Source organism: Hypanus sabinus, unplaced genomic scaffold (assembly GCF_030144855.1).
Source record: "Hypanus sabinus isolate sHypSab1 unplaced genomic scaffold, sHypSab1.hap1 scaffold_336, whole genome shotgun sequence".
Classification (NCBI taxonomy): domain Eukaryota; kingdom Metazoa; phylum Chordata; class Chondrichthyes; order Myliobatiformes; family Dasyatidae; genus Hypanus; species Hypanus sabinus.
The window spans coordinates 261,161-282,083 of record NW_026781240.1 but is presented as its reverse complement, the minus strand read 5'-3'; the positions used below and the strand labels follow the sequence as shown (position 1 = coordinate 282,083).

Below are 20,923 nucleotides of genomic sequence, written 5' to 3'. Positions count from 1 at the left end.
GTGCAATGAATACTCACCTGACTGATCCCTGGGGTGGTGGGGTCATCATGTGAAGAAAAATCAAATGTGATAACCCTTTCATTCAGAGAATCGAGGACTGAGAGGTGAACAAATTGAAATGCACAACATCATTACCAGTTGAACAGGGATCCCAGTATCTGAAAAAAGGGGTGGACTGGCCGGGACTGAGATGAGGGGAAATGTCTCCACTTAGAGGGTGTTGGATATCTGTAAATCCCCTCCACAGAGGGTGGTGAAGACTCGGTGATCGTCCTCACATTAAACAGAGGTCGGCAGATGTGTGGAGACGGAAGGGATCGAGGAAATGAGGATCGGACAGAAACATGTCGCTGAGATGGGAGAGCAGCCGCCATCTTGTTGATGGTTAGAGGGGCTGAATGGCCTCCTGCTGTTTCTCACTTGAGGTCTCTGTGTTCCAATCCAGTCATGCTCCGGAGGAACTTAGTGTTTACAAACATAGACTGATCTAAATGAAACCTGCACATCTCCTGTGTGGGTCTGAATTGTGTGTCGGATCTGGATGGGAATCGAAACTCTAAGGCTGAGAACTCTGTGACCTGAGAGTGGAGGGAAAGGGATCGGGGAAGATATGGAGGGAAAGAATTAAAACTGTTGCTTTTATAATACGGGAAATAATGTAGGAAACGCGGCGGATGGGTTGGACAGCGTGTGGGGGGCGAGGAGCGGAGTCACCGGGTCACGTGGGAGACCCTCCGGCCATCACGTGATCCAGTTTCACAGCGGATCTGCAGCATCCGCAGGTTTGACTCCTAGGCCCCGCCCACCGCCCTGATGACGGGCTGACGACATCGCGCACGCTCAGTTCTTTCCGTTCTTTGTTCAAGCGGATCGGCATCGGGAGGGGTTCCTCGCCCCCAGGGTGGGGAGCCGGGAACGAATGGTTCTCTGCGGGGCGAAACCTACGATTTTGTATTGGTGAGTGTTGAAGCCGGTCGCGAGTGGCGTAGGGGATCTGATGTTGGGCAGTGAGTCCCTTTAACTGTTCCGAACTCAAACAAGAGAAACCTGCAGATGCTGGAAATGCGAGCAACGCTCACAAAATGCTGGAGGAACTCAGCAGGCCGGGCAGCATCTCGGAAAAGAGTACAGTCGACGTTCCCGGCCGAAAACCTTCGGCAGGACTGGAGAATAAAAGGTGGGGGTGGGGAGGGAGAGAGAAGCACAAGGTGATCGGTGAAACCTGAAAGGGGAGGGGATGAACTTTCCCGAACTGGCGGCCTCGCCTCGCTTCCTTCACAGAATCTGCCGGGGTCAGTCCGGGTTGTGAGACCTTCACACCGAACCGTCTGAGATGAACCGCCGCTCAGCCCCTGTTGTTCTGGTCCTGTTAGCAGGATGAAGTAAAACATATTTCCATATTGACACTGACGGAGATTTTGTATAATTTGTGTTCCGTGTGTTATCTGAATGTACTTGCCTGTGATTCTGCTATAAGTCAGTGTTTCTCTGTACCTGTACCTTCCCGTACTTGTGCACTGGGCAGTAAGTGTCGGGGCTTTGGAGCGGGTGCAGAAGAGGTTTACCAGGACACTGCCTGGAATAGAGGGCCTGAACTACAACGGGAGGGTTAGGGTTAGGCCACATCTGGAGTGTTTTATACAGATGTGGTGGCTATCATTCTCTGAAGGATATCGGGGCTTTGGAGCGGGTGCAGAAGAGGTTTACCAGGACACTGCCTGGAATAGAGGGCCTGAGCTACAACGGGAGGGTTAGGGTTAGGCCACATCTGGAGTGTTTTATACAGTTGTGGTCGCTATCATTCTCTGAAGGATATCGGGGCTTTGGAGCGGGTGCAGAAGAGGTTTACCAGGACACTGCCTGGAATAGAGGGCCTGAACTATAACGGGAGGGTTAGGGTTAGGCCACATCTGGAGTGTTTTATACAGTTGTGGTCGCTATCATTCTCTGAAGGATATCGGGGCTTTGGAGCGGGTGCAGAAGAGGTTTACCAGGACACTGCCTGGAATAGAGGGCCTGAACTACAACGGGAGGGTTAGGGTTAGGCCACATCTGGAGTGTTTTATACAGTTGTGGTGGCTATCATTCTCTGAAGGATATCGGGGCTTTGGAGCGGGTGCAGAAGAGGTTTACCAGGACACTGCCTGGAATAGAGGGCCTGAACTACAACGGGAGGGTTAGGGTTAGGCCACATCTGGAGTGTTTTATACAGTTGTGGTGGCTATCATTCTCTGAAGGATATCGGGGCTTTGGAGCGGGTGCAGAAGAGGTTTACCAGGACACTGCCTGGAATAGAGGGCCTGAACTACAACGGGAGGGTTAGGGTTAGGCCACATCTGGAGTGTTTTATACAGTTGTGGTCGCTATCATTCTCTGAAGGATATCGGGGCTTTGGAGCGGGTGCAGAAGAGGTTTACCAGGACACTGCCTGGAATAGAGGGCCTGAACTATAACGGGAGGGTTAGGGTTAGGCCACATCTGGAGTGTTTTATACAGTTGTGGTGGCTATCATTCTCTGAAGGATATCGGGGCTTTGGAGCGGGTGCAGAAGAGGTTTACCAGGACACTGCCTGGAATAGAGGGCCTGAACTACAACGGGAGGGTTAGGGTTAGGCCACATCTGGAGTGTTTTATACAGTTGTGGTCGCTATCATTCTCTGAAGGATATCGGGGCTTTGGAGCGGGTGCAGAAGAGGTTTACCAGGACACTGCCTGGAATAGAGGGCCTGAACTACAACGGGAGGGTTAGGGTTAGGCCACATCTGGAGTGTTTTATACAGTTGTGGTCGCTATCATTCTCTGAAGGATATCGGGGCTTTGGAGCGGGTGCAGAAGAGGTTTACCAGGACACTGCCTGGAATAGAGGACCTGAACTACAACGGGAGGGTTAGGGTTAGGCCACATCTGGAGTGTTTTATACAGTTGTGGTCGCTATCATTCTCTGAAGGATATCGGGGCTTTGGAGCGGGTGCAGAAGAGGTTTACCAGGACACTGCCTGGAATAGAGGGCCTGAACTACAACGGGAGGGTTAGGGTTAGGCCACATCTGGAGTGTTTTATACAGTTGTGGTCGCTATCATTCTCTGAAGGATGTCGGGGCTTTGGAGCGGGTGCAGAAGAGGTTTACCAGGACACTGCCTGGAATAGAGGGCCTGAGCTATAACGGGAGGGTTAGGGTTAGGCCACATCTGGAGTGTTTTATACAGTTGTGGTCGCTATCATTCTCTGAAGGATGTCGGGGCTTTGGAGCGGGTGCAGAAGAGGTTTATCAGGACTTGGCCTGGAATAGAGGGCCTGAACTACAACGGAAGGGTTAGGGTTAGGCCACATCTGGAGTGTTTTATACAGTTGTGGTGGCTATCATTCTCTGAAGGATATCGGGGCTTTGGAGCGGGTGCAGAAGAGGTTTACCAGGACACTGCCTGGAATAGAGGGCCTGAACTACAACGGGAGGGTTAGGGTTAGGCCACATCTGGAGTGTTTTATACAGTTGTGGTCGCTATCATTCTCTGAAGGATGTCGGGGCTTTGGAGCGGGTGCAGAAGAGGTTTACCAGGACACTGCCTGGAATAGAGGGCCTGAACTACAACGGGAGGGTTAGGGTTAGGCCACATCTGGAGTGTTTTATACAGTTGTGGTGGCTATCATTCTCGGAAGGATGTCGGGGCTTTGGAGCGGGTGCAGAAGAGGTTTACCAGGACACTGCCTGGAATAGAGGGCCTGAGCTACAACGGGAGGGTTAGGGTTAGGCCACATCTGGAGTGTTTTATACAGTTGTGGTGGCTATCATTCTCTGAAGGATATCGGGGCTTTGGAGAGGGTGCAGAAGAGGTTTACCAGGACACTGCCTGGAATAGAGGGCCTGAACTACAACGGGAGGGTTAGGGTTAGGCCACATCTGGAGTGTTTTATACAGTTGTGGTCGCTATCATTCTCTGAAGGATGTCGGGGCTTTGGAGCGGGTGCAGAAGAGGTTTACCAGGACACTGCCTGGAATAGAGGGCCTGAACTACAACGGGAGGGTTAGGGTTAGGCCACATCTGGAGTGGTTTATACAGTTGTGGTGGCTATCATTCTCTGAAGGATGTCGGGGCTTTGGAGCGGGTGCAGAAGAGGTTTACCAGGACACTGCCTGGAATAGAGGGCCTGAGCTACAACGGGAGGCTGGACAATCTTATGTTGTTTACTCTGGAGCCGTGCCGGCTGGGGTGAGACTGAATAGACGTTTAGAAGATTACCAAAGGATTAGAAACAGTGCCTCAGAAAGGCAGCGTCCAGTATTAAGGAACTCCAGCACCGAGGGCATGCCCTTTTCTCAACGTTACTATCAGAGAGGGAGTTAAAGAAGCCTGAAGGCACACACTCAGTGATACAGGAACAGTTTCTTCCCCTCTGCCATCGGATAGCCAAATGGACATTGAGCCCTTGAACACGACCTCACTTTTAAAATATATAGTATTTCTGCTTTTTGCACAATTTTTAATTTATTCATAGAATAATAGAAACTTACAGCACAGTACAGGCCCTTCAGCCCACAAAGTCGTGCTGACATGTCACTACCTTAGAAAATACTATGGTTACCCATAGCCCTTTATTTTTCTAAGTTAGTTTTTTCTCCAGTGCCGCCAGGTTCCAATCCAACAATCTTTGAAAAGACCCTATCATGCCCACCTCCATAACCGTTGCAGGCAGCCCATTACACCACTCTCCACCACTCTCTGACTAAAAAAACTCACCCCTGATATCTCCTCTCTATGTACTCCCCAGCACCTTAACCCTATTCCCTCTTGTGTAACCAATTCAGCCCTGGGAAAAAGCCTCTGACTACCCACATGATCAATGCCTCTCATAAACTTGTATACCTCTATCAGGTCACCTCTCATCCTCCGTCACTCCAAGAGAAAAGGCCTATTCTCATAATGTATGCTCCCCAATCCAGGCAACATCCTTGTAACTCTCCTCTGTACCCGTTCTAAGGTTTCCACATTCTTCCTGTAGTGAGGTGACCAGAATTGAGCACAGTGGAGTGTGACCAGGGTCCTATATAGCTGCAACAAAACCTCTCGGGTCCTAAACTCAATCCCACGACTAATAAAGGTCAATGCACCATATGTCTTCTTAACCACAGAGTCAACCTGCATAGCAGATTTGAATGTCCTGTGGACTCGGACCCCAAGATCCCTCTGATCCTCCACACTGTGAAGAGTCTTCCCATTAATGCTATATTCTGCCATCATGTTTGACCTAATAAGTTGAACAACTTCAAACTTATCCGGGTTGAACTCCATTTGTGACTTCTCAGCCCAGTTTGGCATCCTTTCGGTGTCCATCTGTAACCTCTGACCGCCCTCCACACTATCCATAAAACCTCCAAACTTTGTGTCATCAGCAAATTTACGAACACATCCCTTCACTTCCTCATCCAAGTCATTTATAACAATTACAGTGAGCAATGGTCCCAGATATACATATACTGTAATTTTAATTATTTTATTTTGTTTTATTTTTCTTCTATATTATGTATTGCATTGAAATGCTGCTGCAAAGTTAACATAGTTTACACAACATGCCAGTGATAATAAACCTGATTATGAATCTGTGTGGACAGATGATATATTTTTCCTGGGGGTTGAAATGTCTAATACATTTAAGGTGAGAGGAGATGTGAGCGGCAAGGCTGGCTCTTTCCACGGAAGTGGTGGGTAGCTGGATTCTCTGCTTGGGGTGGGAGATCCCACCAGTCACGTGATCCTGTTTGCCCCTCACATTTATCCACAGATGTAACAATCTCTTCGCGCATGCTCACTGTCTCCGGTTGGGTGGTGTTTTCCTTTCTGCTCAGTACTGAAGCAGATCGTCTGTGGGATTGGGAAAGGGTCCTCCCCTCCTGGGTCAGGAAGCCAGGGGCCAGATCACTGTTTGCGGGCCAAAGATATCGTTTTCCCATCAGTGAGTATTGAGACCGATCCCGAGTGGGGAGATCCGATGTTAGCCATGAGTGCTGAACTGAGGGCCAATTACTCATTTATTTTCCAATTATCTGGGCTCTTCAAAAATATGCAGATGTCACTTTACCTGCATTGAACGATCCAAACCAGGAGCCCAGGCTGTTTATTTTCACAGAGTTGAAATGGGAGACCGGCCAACAGGTCACATGAGGCTGTTTAACACAGATCTGCCCCACCCTCTGGTTTGTGACTCAAGATCATTTGGTGTGTGGTCAGGGTCCCCGGATGTGAGGTGATGCTTCCTCCATGTTGTGTTGGGGAATCTGATGTTGGACACTGTGTCCCGTTAACTTCCCCCAAATTGTCTCACTTCCTGAGCCTCTTCGCATTTGTCCTTGAGCTTTATGGCTGGTGTCTTCTCCCGGAGTGGGGTGGGTGAGGAAGGAGAATGTCCCAGGTTGTGGGGAGCTTTGATTTCACTACCTGCTTTCCTGAGGGACTGGGAAGTCTAGTGTGAGAATGGTTTCTGTGATGTGCTGATCTGGACCAAAGGTCTCTGCTGTTCCTTGCAGTCACGGGCAGAGCAGTTACCATGAAAAGCATGAAGTGTCTGAATGGGAAAATTTCTATGGTGTGTTGATAAAAATTTGGTGAGGGTTCAAAGTATATATGGCAAAGTTCTTGTTTGTTCTAACTTTGTCATTTTAAGATCCTTTATACACTAGTGAGTACTATTAATTCAGTATCTGTGTATTGCTGGAGAACCATAATTGATCGTCTTTGATTTCTTCTCCACCTCATTCTATCTGCTCATTCCCTGCCCATCTTGTTCAACCTCTGTCCAGTCTCTCTCCCACCAACTTCAGTGACATGCATTAACTATCTGGGTGAACCTTGGTCCACCCTGTATCACACCTCTTCAATGATATATATCGGCAATCATTCTTGTCTTCATTGTGAGGTATTCTTTTACACCTTCAGCCTCGCTGAGTTATTTCCAGAATCAGTTCTTGTCAGCTGGAAAACCAAAGGTTCATCAGGTACCAGTTCTGTTGTGCATTGGTGTGGGAGTGCTATTTTGTGAACTGTAACTGCCTGACACACTTCATCATATTACAGTCAGCAAAGAGTACTGGGAGAATTTTGTTTGGCTCTAGTCCTGTGATCAGTGTCCCAGCCATATGGAACTGTCGGTGTTTTGGATTTGACTTTGGTTAGTGCTTCTACAGAAGGGGCTGGATGGATGTCCTTCTTCGAGCAGCTGGACATTGGTTGTGGGGAAATCCTGGATTGCACTACCCAGTGTGAGATGTGGGGACAAAGTGTGAGACTCTCAGGGTCGGTGAGTGGCAGATTAAGCTGTGTGAGTCTGTGAGGTTGGGTCCTGGGATATCAGTTTTTGATCCAGGTAAAGTGGACCCGGGGATCGAGCTGCTTGGGCTTGTGAGGTGTTGAGTGAGTATTTCTGGTCTGGGATCAGATGTTTGTTTCTGGAATTCCTTTGGAAGCAATGACTGCCAGTCTGAGGAGAGGATGTTCCCATTCCATCCTCACAGGGAGAGGCTGTGAGTAAATGGGCTGTTCCGTGTTTACAACAGTAGAGATAGACCCTGAGTTTGGTGTTCAAACTATGCTTCGAAATCCCCCTTTCACTGTCATCTGTCTGTCACTCGGTGGAAATCAGGCAGAATCTCAAGTTGCTGGAGATCTGCAATAAAAACTGAAAATGCTTGGTCATTCTGACAAAACATTATTACCCTGAATTGTAAAGTTTGTTCCTCTCCCAAAGCTGTTCCTTACCTGCTGAGAATTTCTGATAATTCTAGTTTCTTTTTATTACATTTACCTTGGAATGGTTTATATTTCCTGAAATTAACCTGGAAATGGAAATGGCTCATTCTGTGCTCGTAGAACAATAGAGAAATCTCAACTTACTCTGTAAATTATCGCAGTATCAATTTATCTCTTATTCCTGGAAATGTGTTCAGTACAATTGCTGCTTGCAAACATGGTTTCCAAAAATAATCTCAGGAATAATCATTGTTATGTATGAGGAGCATTTGTTGGTTCTGGACCTGTGCTCAATGGAGTTCAGAGGGACATTGGGGAGTTGTGGGAGGGATGTATGGATAAGTAAACGCACAGAATGCTGAAAAGCCTGGATACAGTGGACTTGGAGAGGATGTTTCCATCAGAAGTAGAGTCTGTGATCTGACAGCACGGTCTCAGAAAAAAGATGCTTCCCTTTAAAACTGAGATGAGAAGAATTTTTTGGCTAAAAGATGTCTGATCTGTGGAATTTGTTGCTGCAGAGGTTGGTTGAGGCTGCCATTTTGTATATTTATGACACAAAGTAATATATTCATGATTGGTGAGTAGCTCAGGGTTACAGGAGGAAGGCAGGAATATGGTGTTGGAATAAAAATCAGCCATGGTAAATGGTGGGGCAGACCAGATGGATCAAATCACATAATTCTGTTCCTGACTGTATGATGGCTCCTCCTTGTCCCATATCGTTTTGTGATGTGTGAGGGACAATAAATTGTTCACTGCGATCATTATATCTGCCTTCAATGTTTAAATTTCAGTGAGTTTTGTTCTTAGTAACATTGAGCAGAAATGTTTGGTTCTCCTTTTTAATGTTAACATACTTCATTATCTCTCTGGTTAAAGTTAGACCTGAGGTGAGAAGTTTATTTGAAGAAAAACCCCAACTGGAAGCAAACCACAGCTGAAGACGAGAGAACAGCAACAAGTGAATTGGCCCGAGGACTGAGAACAGCAACTGGAGAGAACAACTCTGCATCAAGAGACTCGGATTTCCCAGTGATTCAGTCAGGAGAAAGTTTGGTGAGTCTCATTTACTCAAAAACCTGTCCTTTGGACATTACATACCTGTACAAGGGAAGGTAGGAAATAGCTGGAGTGAGACTGAATGTCCCCAGAAGAACCAGTTATGCTTCTGTCAGACCCAGTTGCAATCAGTCCCGGTCTGGTGATGTGCTTCCAGCAGCCCAGCCCTTTAAAACCACTCCCATTCTGTGGAAGTTGAATCCAGATAAAGTCACTCAGAGACCGTACGGTACAAACTCTTTGTTCCAAGCACCCGGGGCGTACTCAGTTAGTCACTCAGACAGGAACAGACTGTGAATGCTACCACCCTATCCACCAATTCCCCTTACACAATAGATTTATCTGTCCAGATACTCCCCCACACAAGACTGGATGGAGCCAAAGTTATTTACTATGACAGCCCCTAAAGACAAATTACAAAATAGTCATAATGGCTCACACACACAGAACAGACTGACGCTGTCCAATCTCTACACATGAACACACAAGGAGATAAGCATCCTGAAACCCTAGCCAGCCACCCTCAAGAAGAAATATGGCTCAGCATGGCTTAGTACATCTGTTGATCATCAGCAGTTTCTTTCAGAAAAACAGGCTGTTATAGTTTAACGAAGTGTTAACCCTTTTACATACTTTATCATTCCCTTCTTTAGATCATTACATGATCAACAAAGCAGTAACTTTTTTACAGAGAGAGCAACTGAGTACAGCTTTGACTTCTCAGTGGGGAAAAACAACATACATCAGTAATTATAACAATGATATGTACAACTTTTAGGACATAGGATTAGGACTTTGCCCCACATATTACCTTACAGGCCTTTGAAGATCACCATTTCAACCCTTCGGTGAACCCGTGTAAATCCTGCCCTACTTTCTTGATGCTGTCAATCTCCTTTGCAGTGTGCTCGGAGAGGGATGTAACGTTAGTAGACTCATCAGGGATGCAGGTGCAGCATTCTGTGTCAATAATAGCACAGGTTCCCCCTTTCTCAGCTGGGATAAAATCTAAAGTCGTACGATTCTGTACGACTGTTTGCCAGATTGCAATCATTTCAATGGATGTTTCTGTTACTTGGGCCTGTGTTTCTGTCACAGGGCCCCTGCAGCCTTGTGGCCAGCTCCTGAAGTTCTTATAGCCAAATTGATTATCTCTCATGAATTTCTGGCTACGCTATAGGAGAGAAAAACTATCATCAAAAATCGCTCAGTCTCAGTTATTCCTCTCGGCTGCTGGGCTCCTGCAGATATGGCCAGGATGCATGTTTCCCAGTGTAGGAAGTTCCGCTTGGTGGGGCCCTGAGACACCATCCCTCAAAACACTGACAGCCACGGTCATCACAGACTGGAGCACAGTTCCTCACTCTCTTCCCCAGGTGTTATTTGAAAAAGCCCAGGCAGATAGTTCCTCACTCTAGTTGAGCAGGATTACTGACATTTGAATCATACTTTTACCATACCGAGGAATTTCAGCACAAATCCAGCAGGCCCCTGGTTCTACCTGCTTGGCATAGGTGTGACAGAGAGACAGAAAGGTGTTAACATGGGGGCCCCCGGGTGCTGGGGTGAGCCCTCTTAAAGACATAAACACGAGCAGCACCGTATCATATCAGTTTAAATACCATATCAGTACCATATCAGTTTAAATGAACCAGCAGCTATAGACCACACCTGGAGTCTGTTTTTGATGTTAAAACCACTCTCTTTATTCGTATCTACTTATAATATAACAAATTAAGCAAAATAATCAAAAGTTAAAAAGTGTTATGAGTACACATACGTGTAAATATAACTCCCAAACCTTTGAGCTCAGGGAATATCAAGCTTAAAGTATTGAGATGGTGAACTATGAAAGTTCAGTTCAGCCATGGAATAAATGACAGGTTAACAGTCGCTGTAGGTTCTATCCGTCGTCGTTCTAAATCTACATACAAATTATCGCCAGAAGCAGCTTATCACAGGCGTACTGTCTTCAGAAGGAACTACCACACAAGCAAGGGTTGACACACAGGTAGATTCCACAAGGTACTCCCAATCCAGATCCAACACACAAAGTATTACTGACAGTGATTTCCACAGAATATCCCTTCTCACAAGTGTTTACCACATAACACACCCGAATACGGCTAAGGGTTAACAAAAGTGGTAGCCGCGAGATACTCCAACAACATCCCCAGATGGATTATACGAATTATCACCAGCAGTGATTGGTCACAAGGGTACCTCTTCAAGTGAATTACCACACCCAGGCAAGGGTTAGCACAAGTGGTCCTCACAGGATACTCCCAAACCAACAGATCCACTCCTATGGATCAAACAAAGTGACAATCACACATTCAGTACACGCTGGATCAGTAATCAACCCACCTTGTGGGCACAGGAGAGTCCAAACAGTGGCCTTTGGCCACTAGGCCCTTTGTTTCGAACTTTCCATCTTCTTTCTTTCTCTCCGGCTCACTGTGTTCGTGACTATCCTTGCTTAAATAAAACAAACTGTGAGCTATATAAACACAATCTGCGAACAAGTGTAAACATGCTGCATAGTCAAATAGTTCTGCCCCCCTCTCTCTCTTAGTAAGAATCAAACAGGAGAATACTAGTTCCCTTCGGGATTGATCGGGATTCGAAAGTCGGGTCCCAAAAATATGTCGATGCTTGTCACATTCGATTTCGGACATTGTCAGGCCAATCCATATTATTTGTATTAATAATGTTGGCTAACTTAGTTGGTAAGCATTGGAGCAGTAAGTCATTAATAATGGGTATTTGTCTCTCCAGTTTAAAGGCTTGGTCTCCTGTGAAACTGCCGTAGCAGGCCAGAAATCACATCCACCCATTCACGCTCCGCTTTTAGCGGCTCCCAACCTTTGGCATTCCTTCTGCAGTACATACCTCTATCCCATTCCATTATTCCTCCAGCTTGCTGATAATATACTGTTCCACTTTAAACGTATGTCACATCCGGAACTTTTTCCAGTTAGCCGAGGATTTCCTTCCACGCCGCTGTGCGGTGTTGGGAAATCATGTACAAGGCAAGTTACAGCAGTAGTTTGCCATTGCCTTCTGCTGGGTGAGTTGTTTTGTTTAAGAGATCACCAGCTGTAACCCAGCGCGGATGAAAGTGTGCAAGGGAGTCGGCTGGATTCGAACTCAAGACCTCTCGCCTCAAAGTCCAATTCTGAAGCCAGTAGGCCATCAGTGGCATAGCTGGCAAAGTTCCATTTTACATCTGCCTTTTCCTTCCATTCCCTTTTCAATGATTTCCACTTCTTTCCTCAGTTCTTTTTCCATATCAGATTTACTGCTTGTTCTCATGAGGTAATAACCCAGGCTCCCCCACCCCCCTCCGTCCGAGGCCACATTTTGTTCCCCAATTTCTTACTCAGTGCTGCACTAAACATTTGAAAATCTTTTTCCTTGTCTGGAAAACTCTCACACAAAATTGTGTCGGGCTGCTCCTGGCACACTCGTATCAATCGACTGCAATTAACCGATTATCTCTAAGTAATTTATCAGGCACAAAGCCTCCTGCTCAATTAACAATCAGATAAATTTACCCGGCAGGCACCTCCTGCTCAATTGATGAATTTACCTGACATGTCTGCTTCCTGCCCACTTAGTAAAGTTCACCCAGTACCGTCTCCTGGCCACTTAATAAACTTTATCCAATACTGCCTCCTGCCCACTTAGTAAAAATTTTGCCTACCTTATACTAGTCTCCCGACAGATTTTTTTTCCCGATCCTGTCAAGGTATGTGATCAGCCTTGGGCAAGGCACCATACATCCAAAGGAACTAACAGTGAGCGACAAATGTAAAATACCTATTGGGCTCCCGGTCAGTCCCCACAGTCCCCAGAGTGGTTCAGCTGCTTACTCAGCCCGTCTGCTCAGTGCTCTGTAGATAGAGATCCTGTTTGTGATGCCAAATGTTAAAGCTGAATCTGAATAAAACTCGAGAGACAAGCTTCTTATTGACACCACAGTTTATTGCACATTCTCCTGCAGGACTTTGAGCCCCAGTTGTCAAAGGGAAGGCACGTAAGCACTGCCACTATCTGACAAGTCGACTGACTTAGGTTACAGCCGTATATTTATACATAGTACACGCCATGCATCACTATTTCAAGATGTTATTTGAACTGGTATGCCCACCAAGTGTGTTGGTGCAAATCTTAATTACTTAGATAACAGAGTTTGTTATATTGAGGTTTTAATTATGGATGGATGTACTGTCCAGTCCTTATTCCCTTTGCAAAGCCCTGACTTAATTACAAACAGATGTTCATTCCTGTCCTTATCAGTGAGTCCTCTGCCCCTTACTCAAATGAGGGTAGAATGTATAATGGTATCAACTAACAACGGTACAGTATACAATGTTATCAGCTCTCAGTGTGTCTCTCTGCAAGCCACAGAGAACTGGCAATGAGCCTGGCTGAGCTAACCACTGAAGACAGTGTTTACTTCGGTTCAAATATTCCTATTCAGTCCCAATTATTCTTTTAGCCAGAGGTTACATAGGTTACATAGGTTTTGTTTTATATATCCTCAATTCCTCAGGAGGGTTCAGGGGAAATATTTATGTCCAATATAGAAACTGGTGTTACCTGTGTGTATTGAAGAATGAATTGGGAGAAATTGTTATGGGAAACAGGGAAATAGCAACAGAATTTAATGCATACTTTAGATCTATCTTCACCAGGGAGGACACAGGCGATCTCCCAGATGTATGCATGGGCCAGGGTCATAAGATATCAGAGGAATTGAGACAGATTGACATTAGGAAAGAAACTGTGATGAGTAGACTGGTAGGACTGAAGGCTAATAAATCCCCAGGTCCAGATGGTCTGCATCTGCGGGTTCTAAAAGAGGTGGCTCAGGAAATTGCGGATGCATTGGTAATCATTTTCCAATGTTCCTTAGATTCAGGATCAGTTCCTGAAGATTGGAGAGTGGCTAATGTTATCCCACTTTTCAAGAAGGGAGGGAAGGAGAAAACGGAGAACTATCGCCCTGTTAGCCTAACGTCAGTCGTGGGGAAGATGCTTGACTCCATTATTAAGGACGAAATAGTGGCACATCTTGATGGCAGTGATAGGATTAGGCTGAGCCAGCATGGATTTACCAAGGGCAAATCATGCTTGACTAATCTGTTGGAGTTTTTTGAGGGTGTAACAAGGATGTTTGACGAGGGTAAGCCAGTGGATGTTGTGTACCTAGATTTTCAGAAGGCATTCGATAAGGTGCCACATAGGAGATTGGTGAGTAAAATCAGAGCTCATGGCATTGGGGGCAGGGTTTCAACATGGATAGAAAACTGGTTGGCAGATAGAAAGCAAAGAGTAGCAGTGAATGTGTGTTTCTCGGACTGGCTGGTGGTGACTAGTGGGGTACCACAGGGCTCTCTATTGGGACCACAGCTCTTTACGATTTATGTCAACGATTTAGATGAGGGCATTGAAAACTATATCAGCAAGTTTGCTGATGATACTAAACTGGGTGGCAGTGTGACATGCGAAGAGGACGTTAGGAGAATACAGGGAGACTTGGATAGACTGTGTGAGTGGGCAGATACTTGGCAGATGTCATTCAATGTGAATAAATGTGAAGTTATCCAGTTTGGAAGCAGGAACAAGAGGGCAGAGTATTGTCTGAACGGTGTAGAGTTAGGTAAGGGAGAAATGCAAAGAGACCTAGGAGTCCTAGTTTGTCAGTCAATGAAGGTGAATGAGCAAGTGCAACAGGCAGTGAAGAGGGCAAATGGAATGTTGGCCTTTATTACAAGGGGAATTGAGTACATGAGCAAGGATGTCCTTTTGCATTTGTACAGGGAAGTGGAATAAAGTTAAATAGAGAACTCTTGTTGTTATCCCACACAACAACAGATGGAACACTTTAGAAACTGTTGGGGTGGGGAGGGTAGATTACCTGACAGAGAAAAGTCAAAGGGGTGATAGTGAATTCATTAGTTAGGGGAACAGAACAGGAGGGGACTGAAATCCTAGTGGTAAGGCTTGCTAGTGCTAGTGTGGGTGAAGGGTGTGATGTGGTTAAAATAAGTTGCTGGGGAAATGGGAGCCAGAATGACAGAACAGATAGTTGAGAGGGTGAATTGAATTGAATTGACTTTATTCGATACATCCTTGCTGCACACGAGGAGTAGAAATCTTTACATTACATCTTCACCAAAATGTGCAATGTGTAATTAATAGTAACTTAAAATAGATAGTTTGTACATAGGACAGTCAGTATAACATTGAAATGCAATTGTATCAGCATGAATTAATCAGTTTGATGGCCTAGTAGAAGATGATGACCCAGAACCTGTTGGTCCTTTTGCTGTGGTACCGTTTCCTGGATGGTAGCAGCAGGAACAGTTTGTGGTTGTGGTGAATTTGGTCCCCAATATCCTTTGGGCCTTTTGACACACTTGTCCCTGTAAATGTCCTGAATAGTGGAAAGTTCACATCTACAGATGCGCTGGGGTGTCTGCACCACTCTCTGCAGTTTCCTGCGATTAATGGAAGCACAGTTCCCATACCAGGCAGAGATGCAGCCAGTCAGCATGCTCTCAATTGTGTCCCTGTAGAACGTCCTTAGGATTTTGGGTCCCCGTCCCCAACTTCTTCAACCATCTGAGGTGAAAGAGGTGCTGCTGTGCTCTTTTCACAACACAGCCAGTATGTACAGACGATGTGAGATCCTTGGTGATGTTTATGCTGACAAATTTAAAGCTGTTCACCTTCTTAAACCCAGATCGATTGATGTCAACAGGGGTTAGCCTGTCTCCATTCCTCCTGTAATCCACAATCAGCTCCTTTGTTTTTGTGACAGTGAGGGCGAGTTTGTTATCTTGACACCAGTCAGATGTTGTTCAGACCTCAGATAGAGTCAGCAATCAAATGGTTGAGCATGGTGTGATGAATGTGCTGAGCTGTGTATATCACAATGCAAGAAGCATCGTAGGAAAGCCAGATGAGCTCAGGACAGGGAATTATGATACTGGAGCCATTATTGGAATTTGGTTGCTCCCAACAATCTGAGGGATTTAGAGGAACAACATTGTAGAGAGATTGCAGACCATGCCAATAAACAAAGGTTGATTCAGTAAGTGATTCTAACTTTACATATATAGACTGGACTCCCATACTGTAAAAGGACTAGATGGGGTAAAGTTTGTCAAATGTGCCCTTAATCAGTATGTGGAATTTCTGATATAGAAGTGTACAATAAGCTGTTAGGAAATGATCCAGGGCTGGTGACAGAATTTGTGATCATAATGCCATGAAATTCAAAGTAAATATGGAAAAAGAGAGGTCTGGACCATGGGTTGAGATTCTAAATTGGAGAAAGGTCAATTTTGATGGTATCAGAAGCATCTGACAAGTGTGGTTTGGAACAGGCTCATTCCTGGCAACACAGTTCTTGTAAGTGGAAGGCCTTCAGAAGTAAAATTTTGAGGGTGTAGGGTTTGTATGTGCCTGCCAAAATAAAAGTTGAAAAGTTACAGGTGCAGGGAACCTTGCTTTTCAAGAGATATTGAGGCCCCGGATATTTTGTTCCTCCAAATGCCTCAGACTGTTGGGTGCTACCCGGACCCATTAATGATGACAATATCAGGACTCCACACCCTGAGCTCATGTGGCTTTTTTTTTTAAAGTTGTCTGCTGTTGGTTTCTAAAAGCTTCCCAATAGTCTTTGCTCTTTTGTTTGCCCACTCTTTGGCTTTTATGTTGGCTTTGGCTTCTCATTTCAGTCACGGATATGTCCTCCTGCCTTTCCAATGCTTCCACTTCTTTGGGATGTATCGATCACTCAGCTCCCGAATTGCTCCAGAATCTCCAGCCATTGCTGCTCCGTTGTCACTCCTTCCTTTTCCCTTCCAAACAAGTTTGGCCAGCATCTCTGTCACAGAAACATGGAGAAGTTCAGTCCAGAAACAGGATATTTAGCCCATCTAGACAATGCCAAAAAACATTTAAGCGGTCTAATGCAAATACCTGCACCGGGACCATCACCCTCCATACTCCTACCACCCAGGGTCCCATCCAAACTTCCTTTAACTGGTGAAACTGAGCTGATTTTCACTACTTATATTCATCTCATTCCACACTGTCATGACCAGTGAAGAGCTTTTCCACATGTTCCCATTAAATTTTCACCTTCCCCACTTACCCATGACCTCTGGTTGTCATCCCACACAACCTCAGTGGAAAAAGCTGCTTGCATTTATCCTATCTATACCCTCATACTGTTGTGTACTTCTAAGAAATCCTCAAACCAGTGTACTCTTTCCTTGTTTATGTTTCGAGCCATTTTCAGGTGTATAAGATGATGAGGGGCATTGATCGTGTGGATAGCCAGAGTATTTTTTTCCCCCAGGTCTGAAATGGCTAACACGAGAGGACATAGTTTTAAGGTGCTTGGAAATAGATACCGAGGGGATGTCAGAGGTAAGTTTTTTACACAGAGAGTGGTGGGTGTGTGGAATGCACTGCCGGCTATTTGTGTGAGAGTGTTTCAGTTACTGTGGGGCCAGGCACCCATGCAGCTCAGTGGGAACAGGGAATAATACCAATGGAGAGAGTCAAACTGAGCCAGGTCACAGATTGGAGATGGCAAAAATGCCCCATTCTTATAGAGACAGGAAGAAAATCAGAGCGTTCAATGCTCATTCCAGATACCAGCACTGTGCCCAGTTAGAAGATGAATTCTCCATCCAACTTGGGTTGAACCTCACTGTAACAGTGTGATGTCAGATCACACCTTCACAACTCAAGTGATCTCATCAGAAATGTTGTTCTACACCAGGGGTGGGCAAACTTTTTGACTTGTGGGCCACAAAGGGTTCTAAAATTTGACAGGGGGGCCGGACCAGGAGCAGATGGATGGAGTGTTTTGGTAATACACCTCATAAGAGAAAATAAAATATCATGGAATATGTAGAAAACATGTGCTTTAATTTCAATTGAAAATGAACAAATGCATTACAACAAAATATCTGTCTTTGAAGTCCCATGGTATTTAGCTATTTATTGAAATGACTTTTAAAACACTGAAAATTAAATGAATAAAATACAGCCTTTTTTAATAGTAAATTATTATTTTAAAGCACTGAAAATTCTCTTATCCTTCAAGATATTATCATCATCACTCTCCTCCTGACTGTCTTTATTTCAAAAACGGTAGGAGATGCAGGTCTACTTGTCCTGCTCCTTCTTATTCAACTGTCCCCTGTGCCAAAACTCAACAACGACCAGCACAAAGACAGAACAGTGACAGCGCGCCAGAATGCGGAGCGCGTTATTTGATCTGGAGCGCATTTTTTATTTTGAGAACGTACGTGCAACTGCGCACTACTCATGTCCATCACTTAACAGAAATGACATGTAACATGTAAGGATTATTGAAAAAAATATTTTCAAATGCATTTTTTACATAACACAATGAAGAAACTTATTTTTAATTTCAGTGGGAACAGTGTTGTTGGTCTCCCTTTTCAGCCAGCGCATCAAAGTCTGGATTTAGTTTTGTTGTGGCGATTCTCAGGATGGATCTGAGGTGTTTGTCAGTTAACTTGGATCTGTGGCTGGCTTTGTTGATGTTCATGACGCTGAACGCCTGTTCACACAAATAGGTCAAGCCGAACAAAGAGTAAAGCGCAAATGTGGAGTAATACGCTGCACCTCAACAAAGGTCAATGTGTAGCGGTGTGCTACATGCAGCGCTAAAATTACGACACGGAGTCGGTAACTGCAGTCGAAGAAAAAAAACTTCATTCGAAATCCCCAACCTCACTTTTAAGCCTCCCTCAACCTGCTCCCCGTGGCGCAGAGGCTCCAAAGCTCTGTGCTCGCAAATCTCCGCAGGCTATCTCCCTTAGCCGGAACGCTGGCTAATTGTGAGCCGGTTCGGATGTGCCAGGAAATGGGTCACCACAAATGTATATAGAGTGCGTCATCTATTGGGAAAACGCCAGAATTGTGGGGAAAAAAACGTTAACAAGGTTATTAATATAATTTCATCAAGTTCTGCAGGCCGGATTAAAAAGCTTAACGGTCCGCAGTTTGCCCATGCCTGTTCTACACCCACTGATGGATTTTTAAAATCTTTTTACAGGTTACAAATGACAAGAAATTTGTCTACTGAAATCTGGAATACAGTTTTGCTGTCTCAGTCCAGATATTTAAGAAATGGATCAAGGGATTCACTCGATCATCCTTCCTGCTCAGACAGTGGGGAGGGATTCACTCGATCATCCTTTCTGCTCAGACTGTGGGGAGGGATTCACTCGATCATCTGAACGACTGGCATGTCCATCATTCTAATCAGGGGGGAAACCATTCACCTGCTCAGACAGTGGGAATGGATTCAGTCGGTCATTTCAACTGAATGTATATCAGCAAGTTTACACTGGCAAGGCCATTCACCTGTGCTTTGTGTGGACACTCCGGTCAGTTCACACTGGGCAGAGGCTGGTCCTCTGCTGAATTTGTGGTGTAAGGATTCACTCGGTCATCTGTCCTAATGGCTCACAAGCGAGGTCTCCCCGGGGAGCGGCCGTTTACCTGTTCGGACTGTGGGAAGGGATTCACTCAGTCATCTGAACTGAAGGTACATCAGAGAGTTCACACTGGGGAGAGGCCATTCACCTGCTCATACTGTGGGAAGGGATTCACCACATCATCTCACCTACTGATTCACCAGTCAGTTCACACTGCAGTGAGAGATTTCACCTGCTCAGTCTGTGGGAAGACATTCACTCGGTCATCTAACCTACAGAGACACCAGCAAGTTCACACTGGGGAGAAGCTGTTCACCTGCTCAGACTGTGGGAAAGGATTCACTCGATCATTCAACCTACAGAGTCACCAGCGAGTTCACACTGGGGAGTGGCTGTTCACTTGCTCAGACTGTGGGAAGGGATTCAGTCAGGCATCTCACCTACAGAGACACCAGTCAGTTCACACTGGGGAGAAGCCATTCACCTGCTCATTCTGTGGGAAGACATTTACTCAGTCATCCAACCTACAGACACACCAGCGAGTTCACACTGGGGAGAAGCCGTTCATTTGCTCAGACTGTGGAAAGGGATTCACACAGTTAGGTAGCCTACAAGCACACCAGTTAGTTCACACTGGGGAGCGGCCATTCACCTGCTCAGACTGTGGGAAGAGATTCACCACATCATCTCACCTGGTGACTCACCAGTCAGTTCACACTGCAGTGAGGGATTTCATCTGTTCAGTCTGTGGGAAGAGATTCACTCAGTCATCTAACCTACAGAGACACCAGCAAGTTCACACTGGGGAGAAGCTGTTCACCTGCCCAGACTGTGGGAAAGGATTCACTCGATCATTCAACCTACAGAGTCACCAGTCAGTTCACACTGGGGAGAAGCTATTCACCTGCTCAGTCTGTGGAAAGTCATTCACTCAGTCATCCAACCTACAGACACACCAGCGAGTTCACACTGGGAAGAGGCCATTCACCTGCTCAGACTGTGGGAAGGGATTCACCACATCATCTCACCTAGTGACACACCAGTCAGTTCACACTGCAGAGAGGGATTTCACCCGCTCAGATTGTGAGAAGGGATTCACTCAGTCATCTGATCTGCTGGCACACCAGTGAGTTCCACTGGGGAAAGGACGTCGACCTGTGAATGTGGGAAGGCATTCACATGATCATCTCATCTATTAAAACTCCAGCGAGTTAGGGGCCGATCGTCTGCTCAGAATTTGGGGAGAGATTCTCTCATCCGTCTCCACAAGGCTGCATCATTATGTTGCACTGGGGAGGGGCCATTCACCTGTTGTGAATATGGGAAGGGATTCACTCAATAATCGAACCATGTAACACACGACCGGGTTCACATTGAGGAGAAAGTTTCAATAAGCTGCAGGCTGAATGCATCCCCATTGCTGAATGCAATTTCAAGAGTGACTGGGGGAGTCTAGTACAAGAGGGCATGACTTGTGGTTTGCAGGGCACCCATTCAGAACAGAGAATCAGAGAATTTTTTTTGTCAGAGGGTGATGGATCTGTGGAATTTGTTGCCACGGGCAGCAGTGGAGGCCAAGTCATTGAATGTGTTTAATGCAGAGATTGATAGGTATCTGAG

General features: G+C 45.7%; 1 protein-coding gene across 2 annotated transcripts; it reads left to right on the top strand.

Annotated features, from left to right (window-relative positions):
• Positions 1 to 868: 868 nt before the first annotated feature.
• Positions 869 to 20,685, top strand: LOC132388501 (zinc finger protein 16-like). 2 transcript variants are annotated; one of them, XM_059960865.1, is made up of 4 exons: positions 869 to 957; positions 8,622 to 8,798; positions 17,182 to 17,252; positions 18,919 to 20,685. In XM_059960865.1, exon 4 carries the CDS (start codon positions 19,327 to 19,329, stop codon positions 20,431 to 20,433), a length of 1,107 nt encoding a protein of 368 aa, XP_059816848.1. In that variant the 5' UTR covers positions 869 to 957; positions 8,622 to 8,798; positions 17,182 to 17,252; positions 18,919 to 19,326; the 3' UTR covers positions 20,434 to 20,685. The 2 variants fall into 2 exon arrangements, with proteins under 2 accessions (XP_059816848.1, XP_059816849.1); XM_059960866.1 differs by lacking the exon at positions 17,182 to 17,252.
• The last annotated feature ends 238 nt before the right edge of the window (positions 20,686 to 20,923 follow it).

What these genes read in the sequence shown, in the direction of transcription:
- LOC132388501 (XM_059960866.1), top strand. Translation starts at nt 19,327, where the DNA reads ATGGCTCACAAGCGAGGTCTCCCCGGGGAGCGGCCGTTTACCTGTTCG.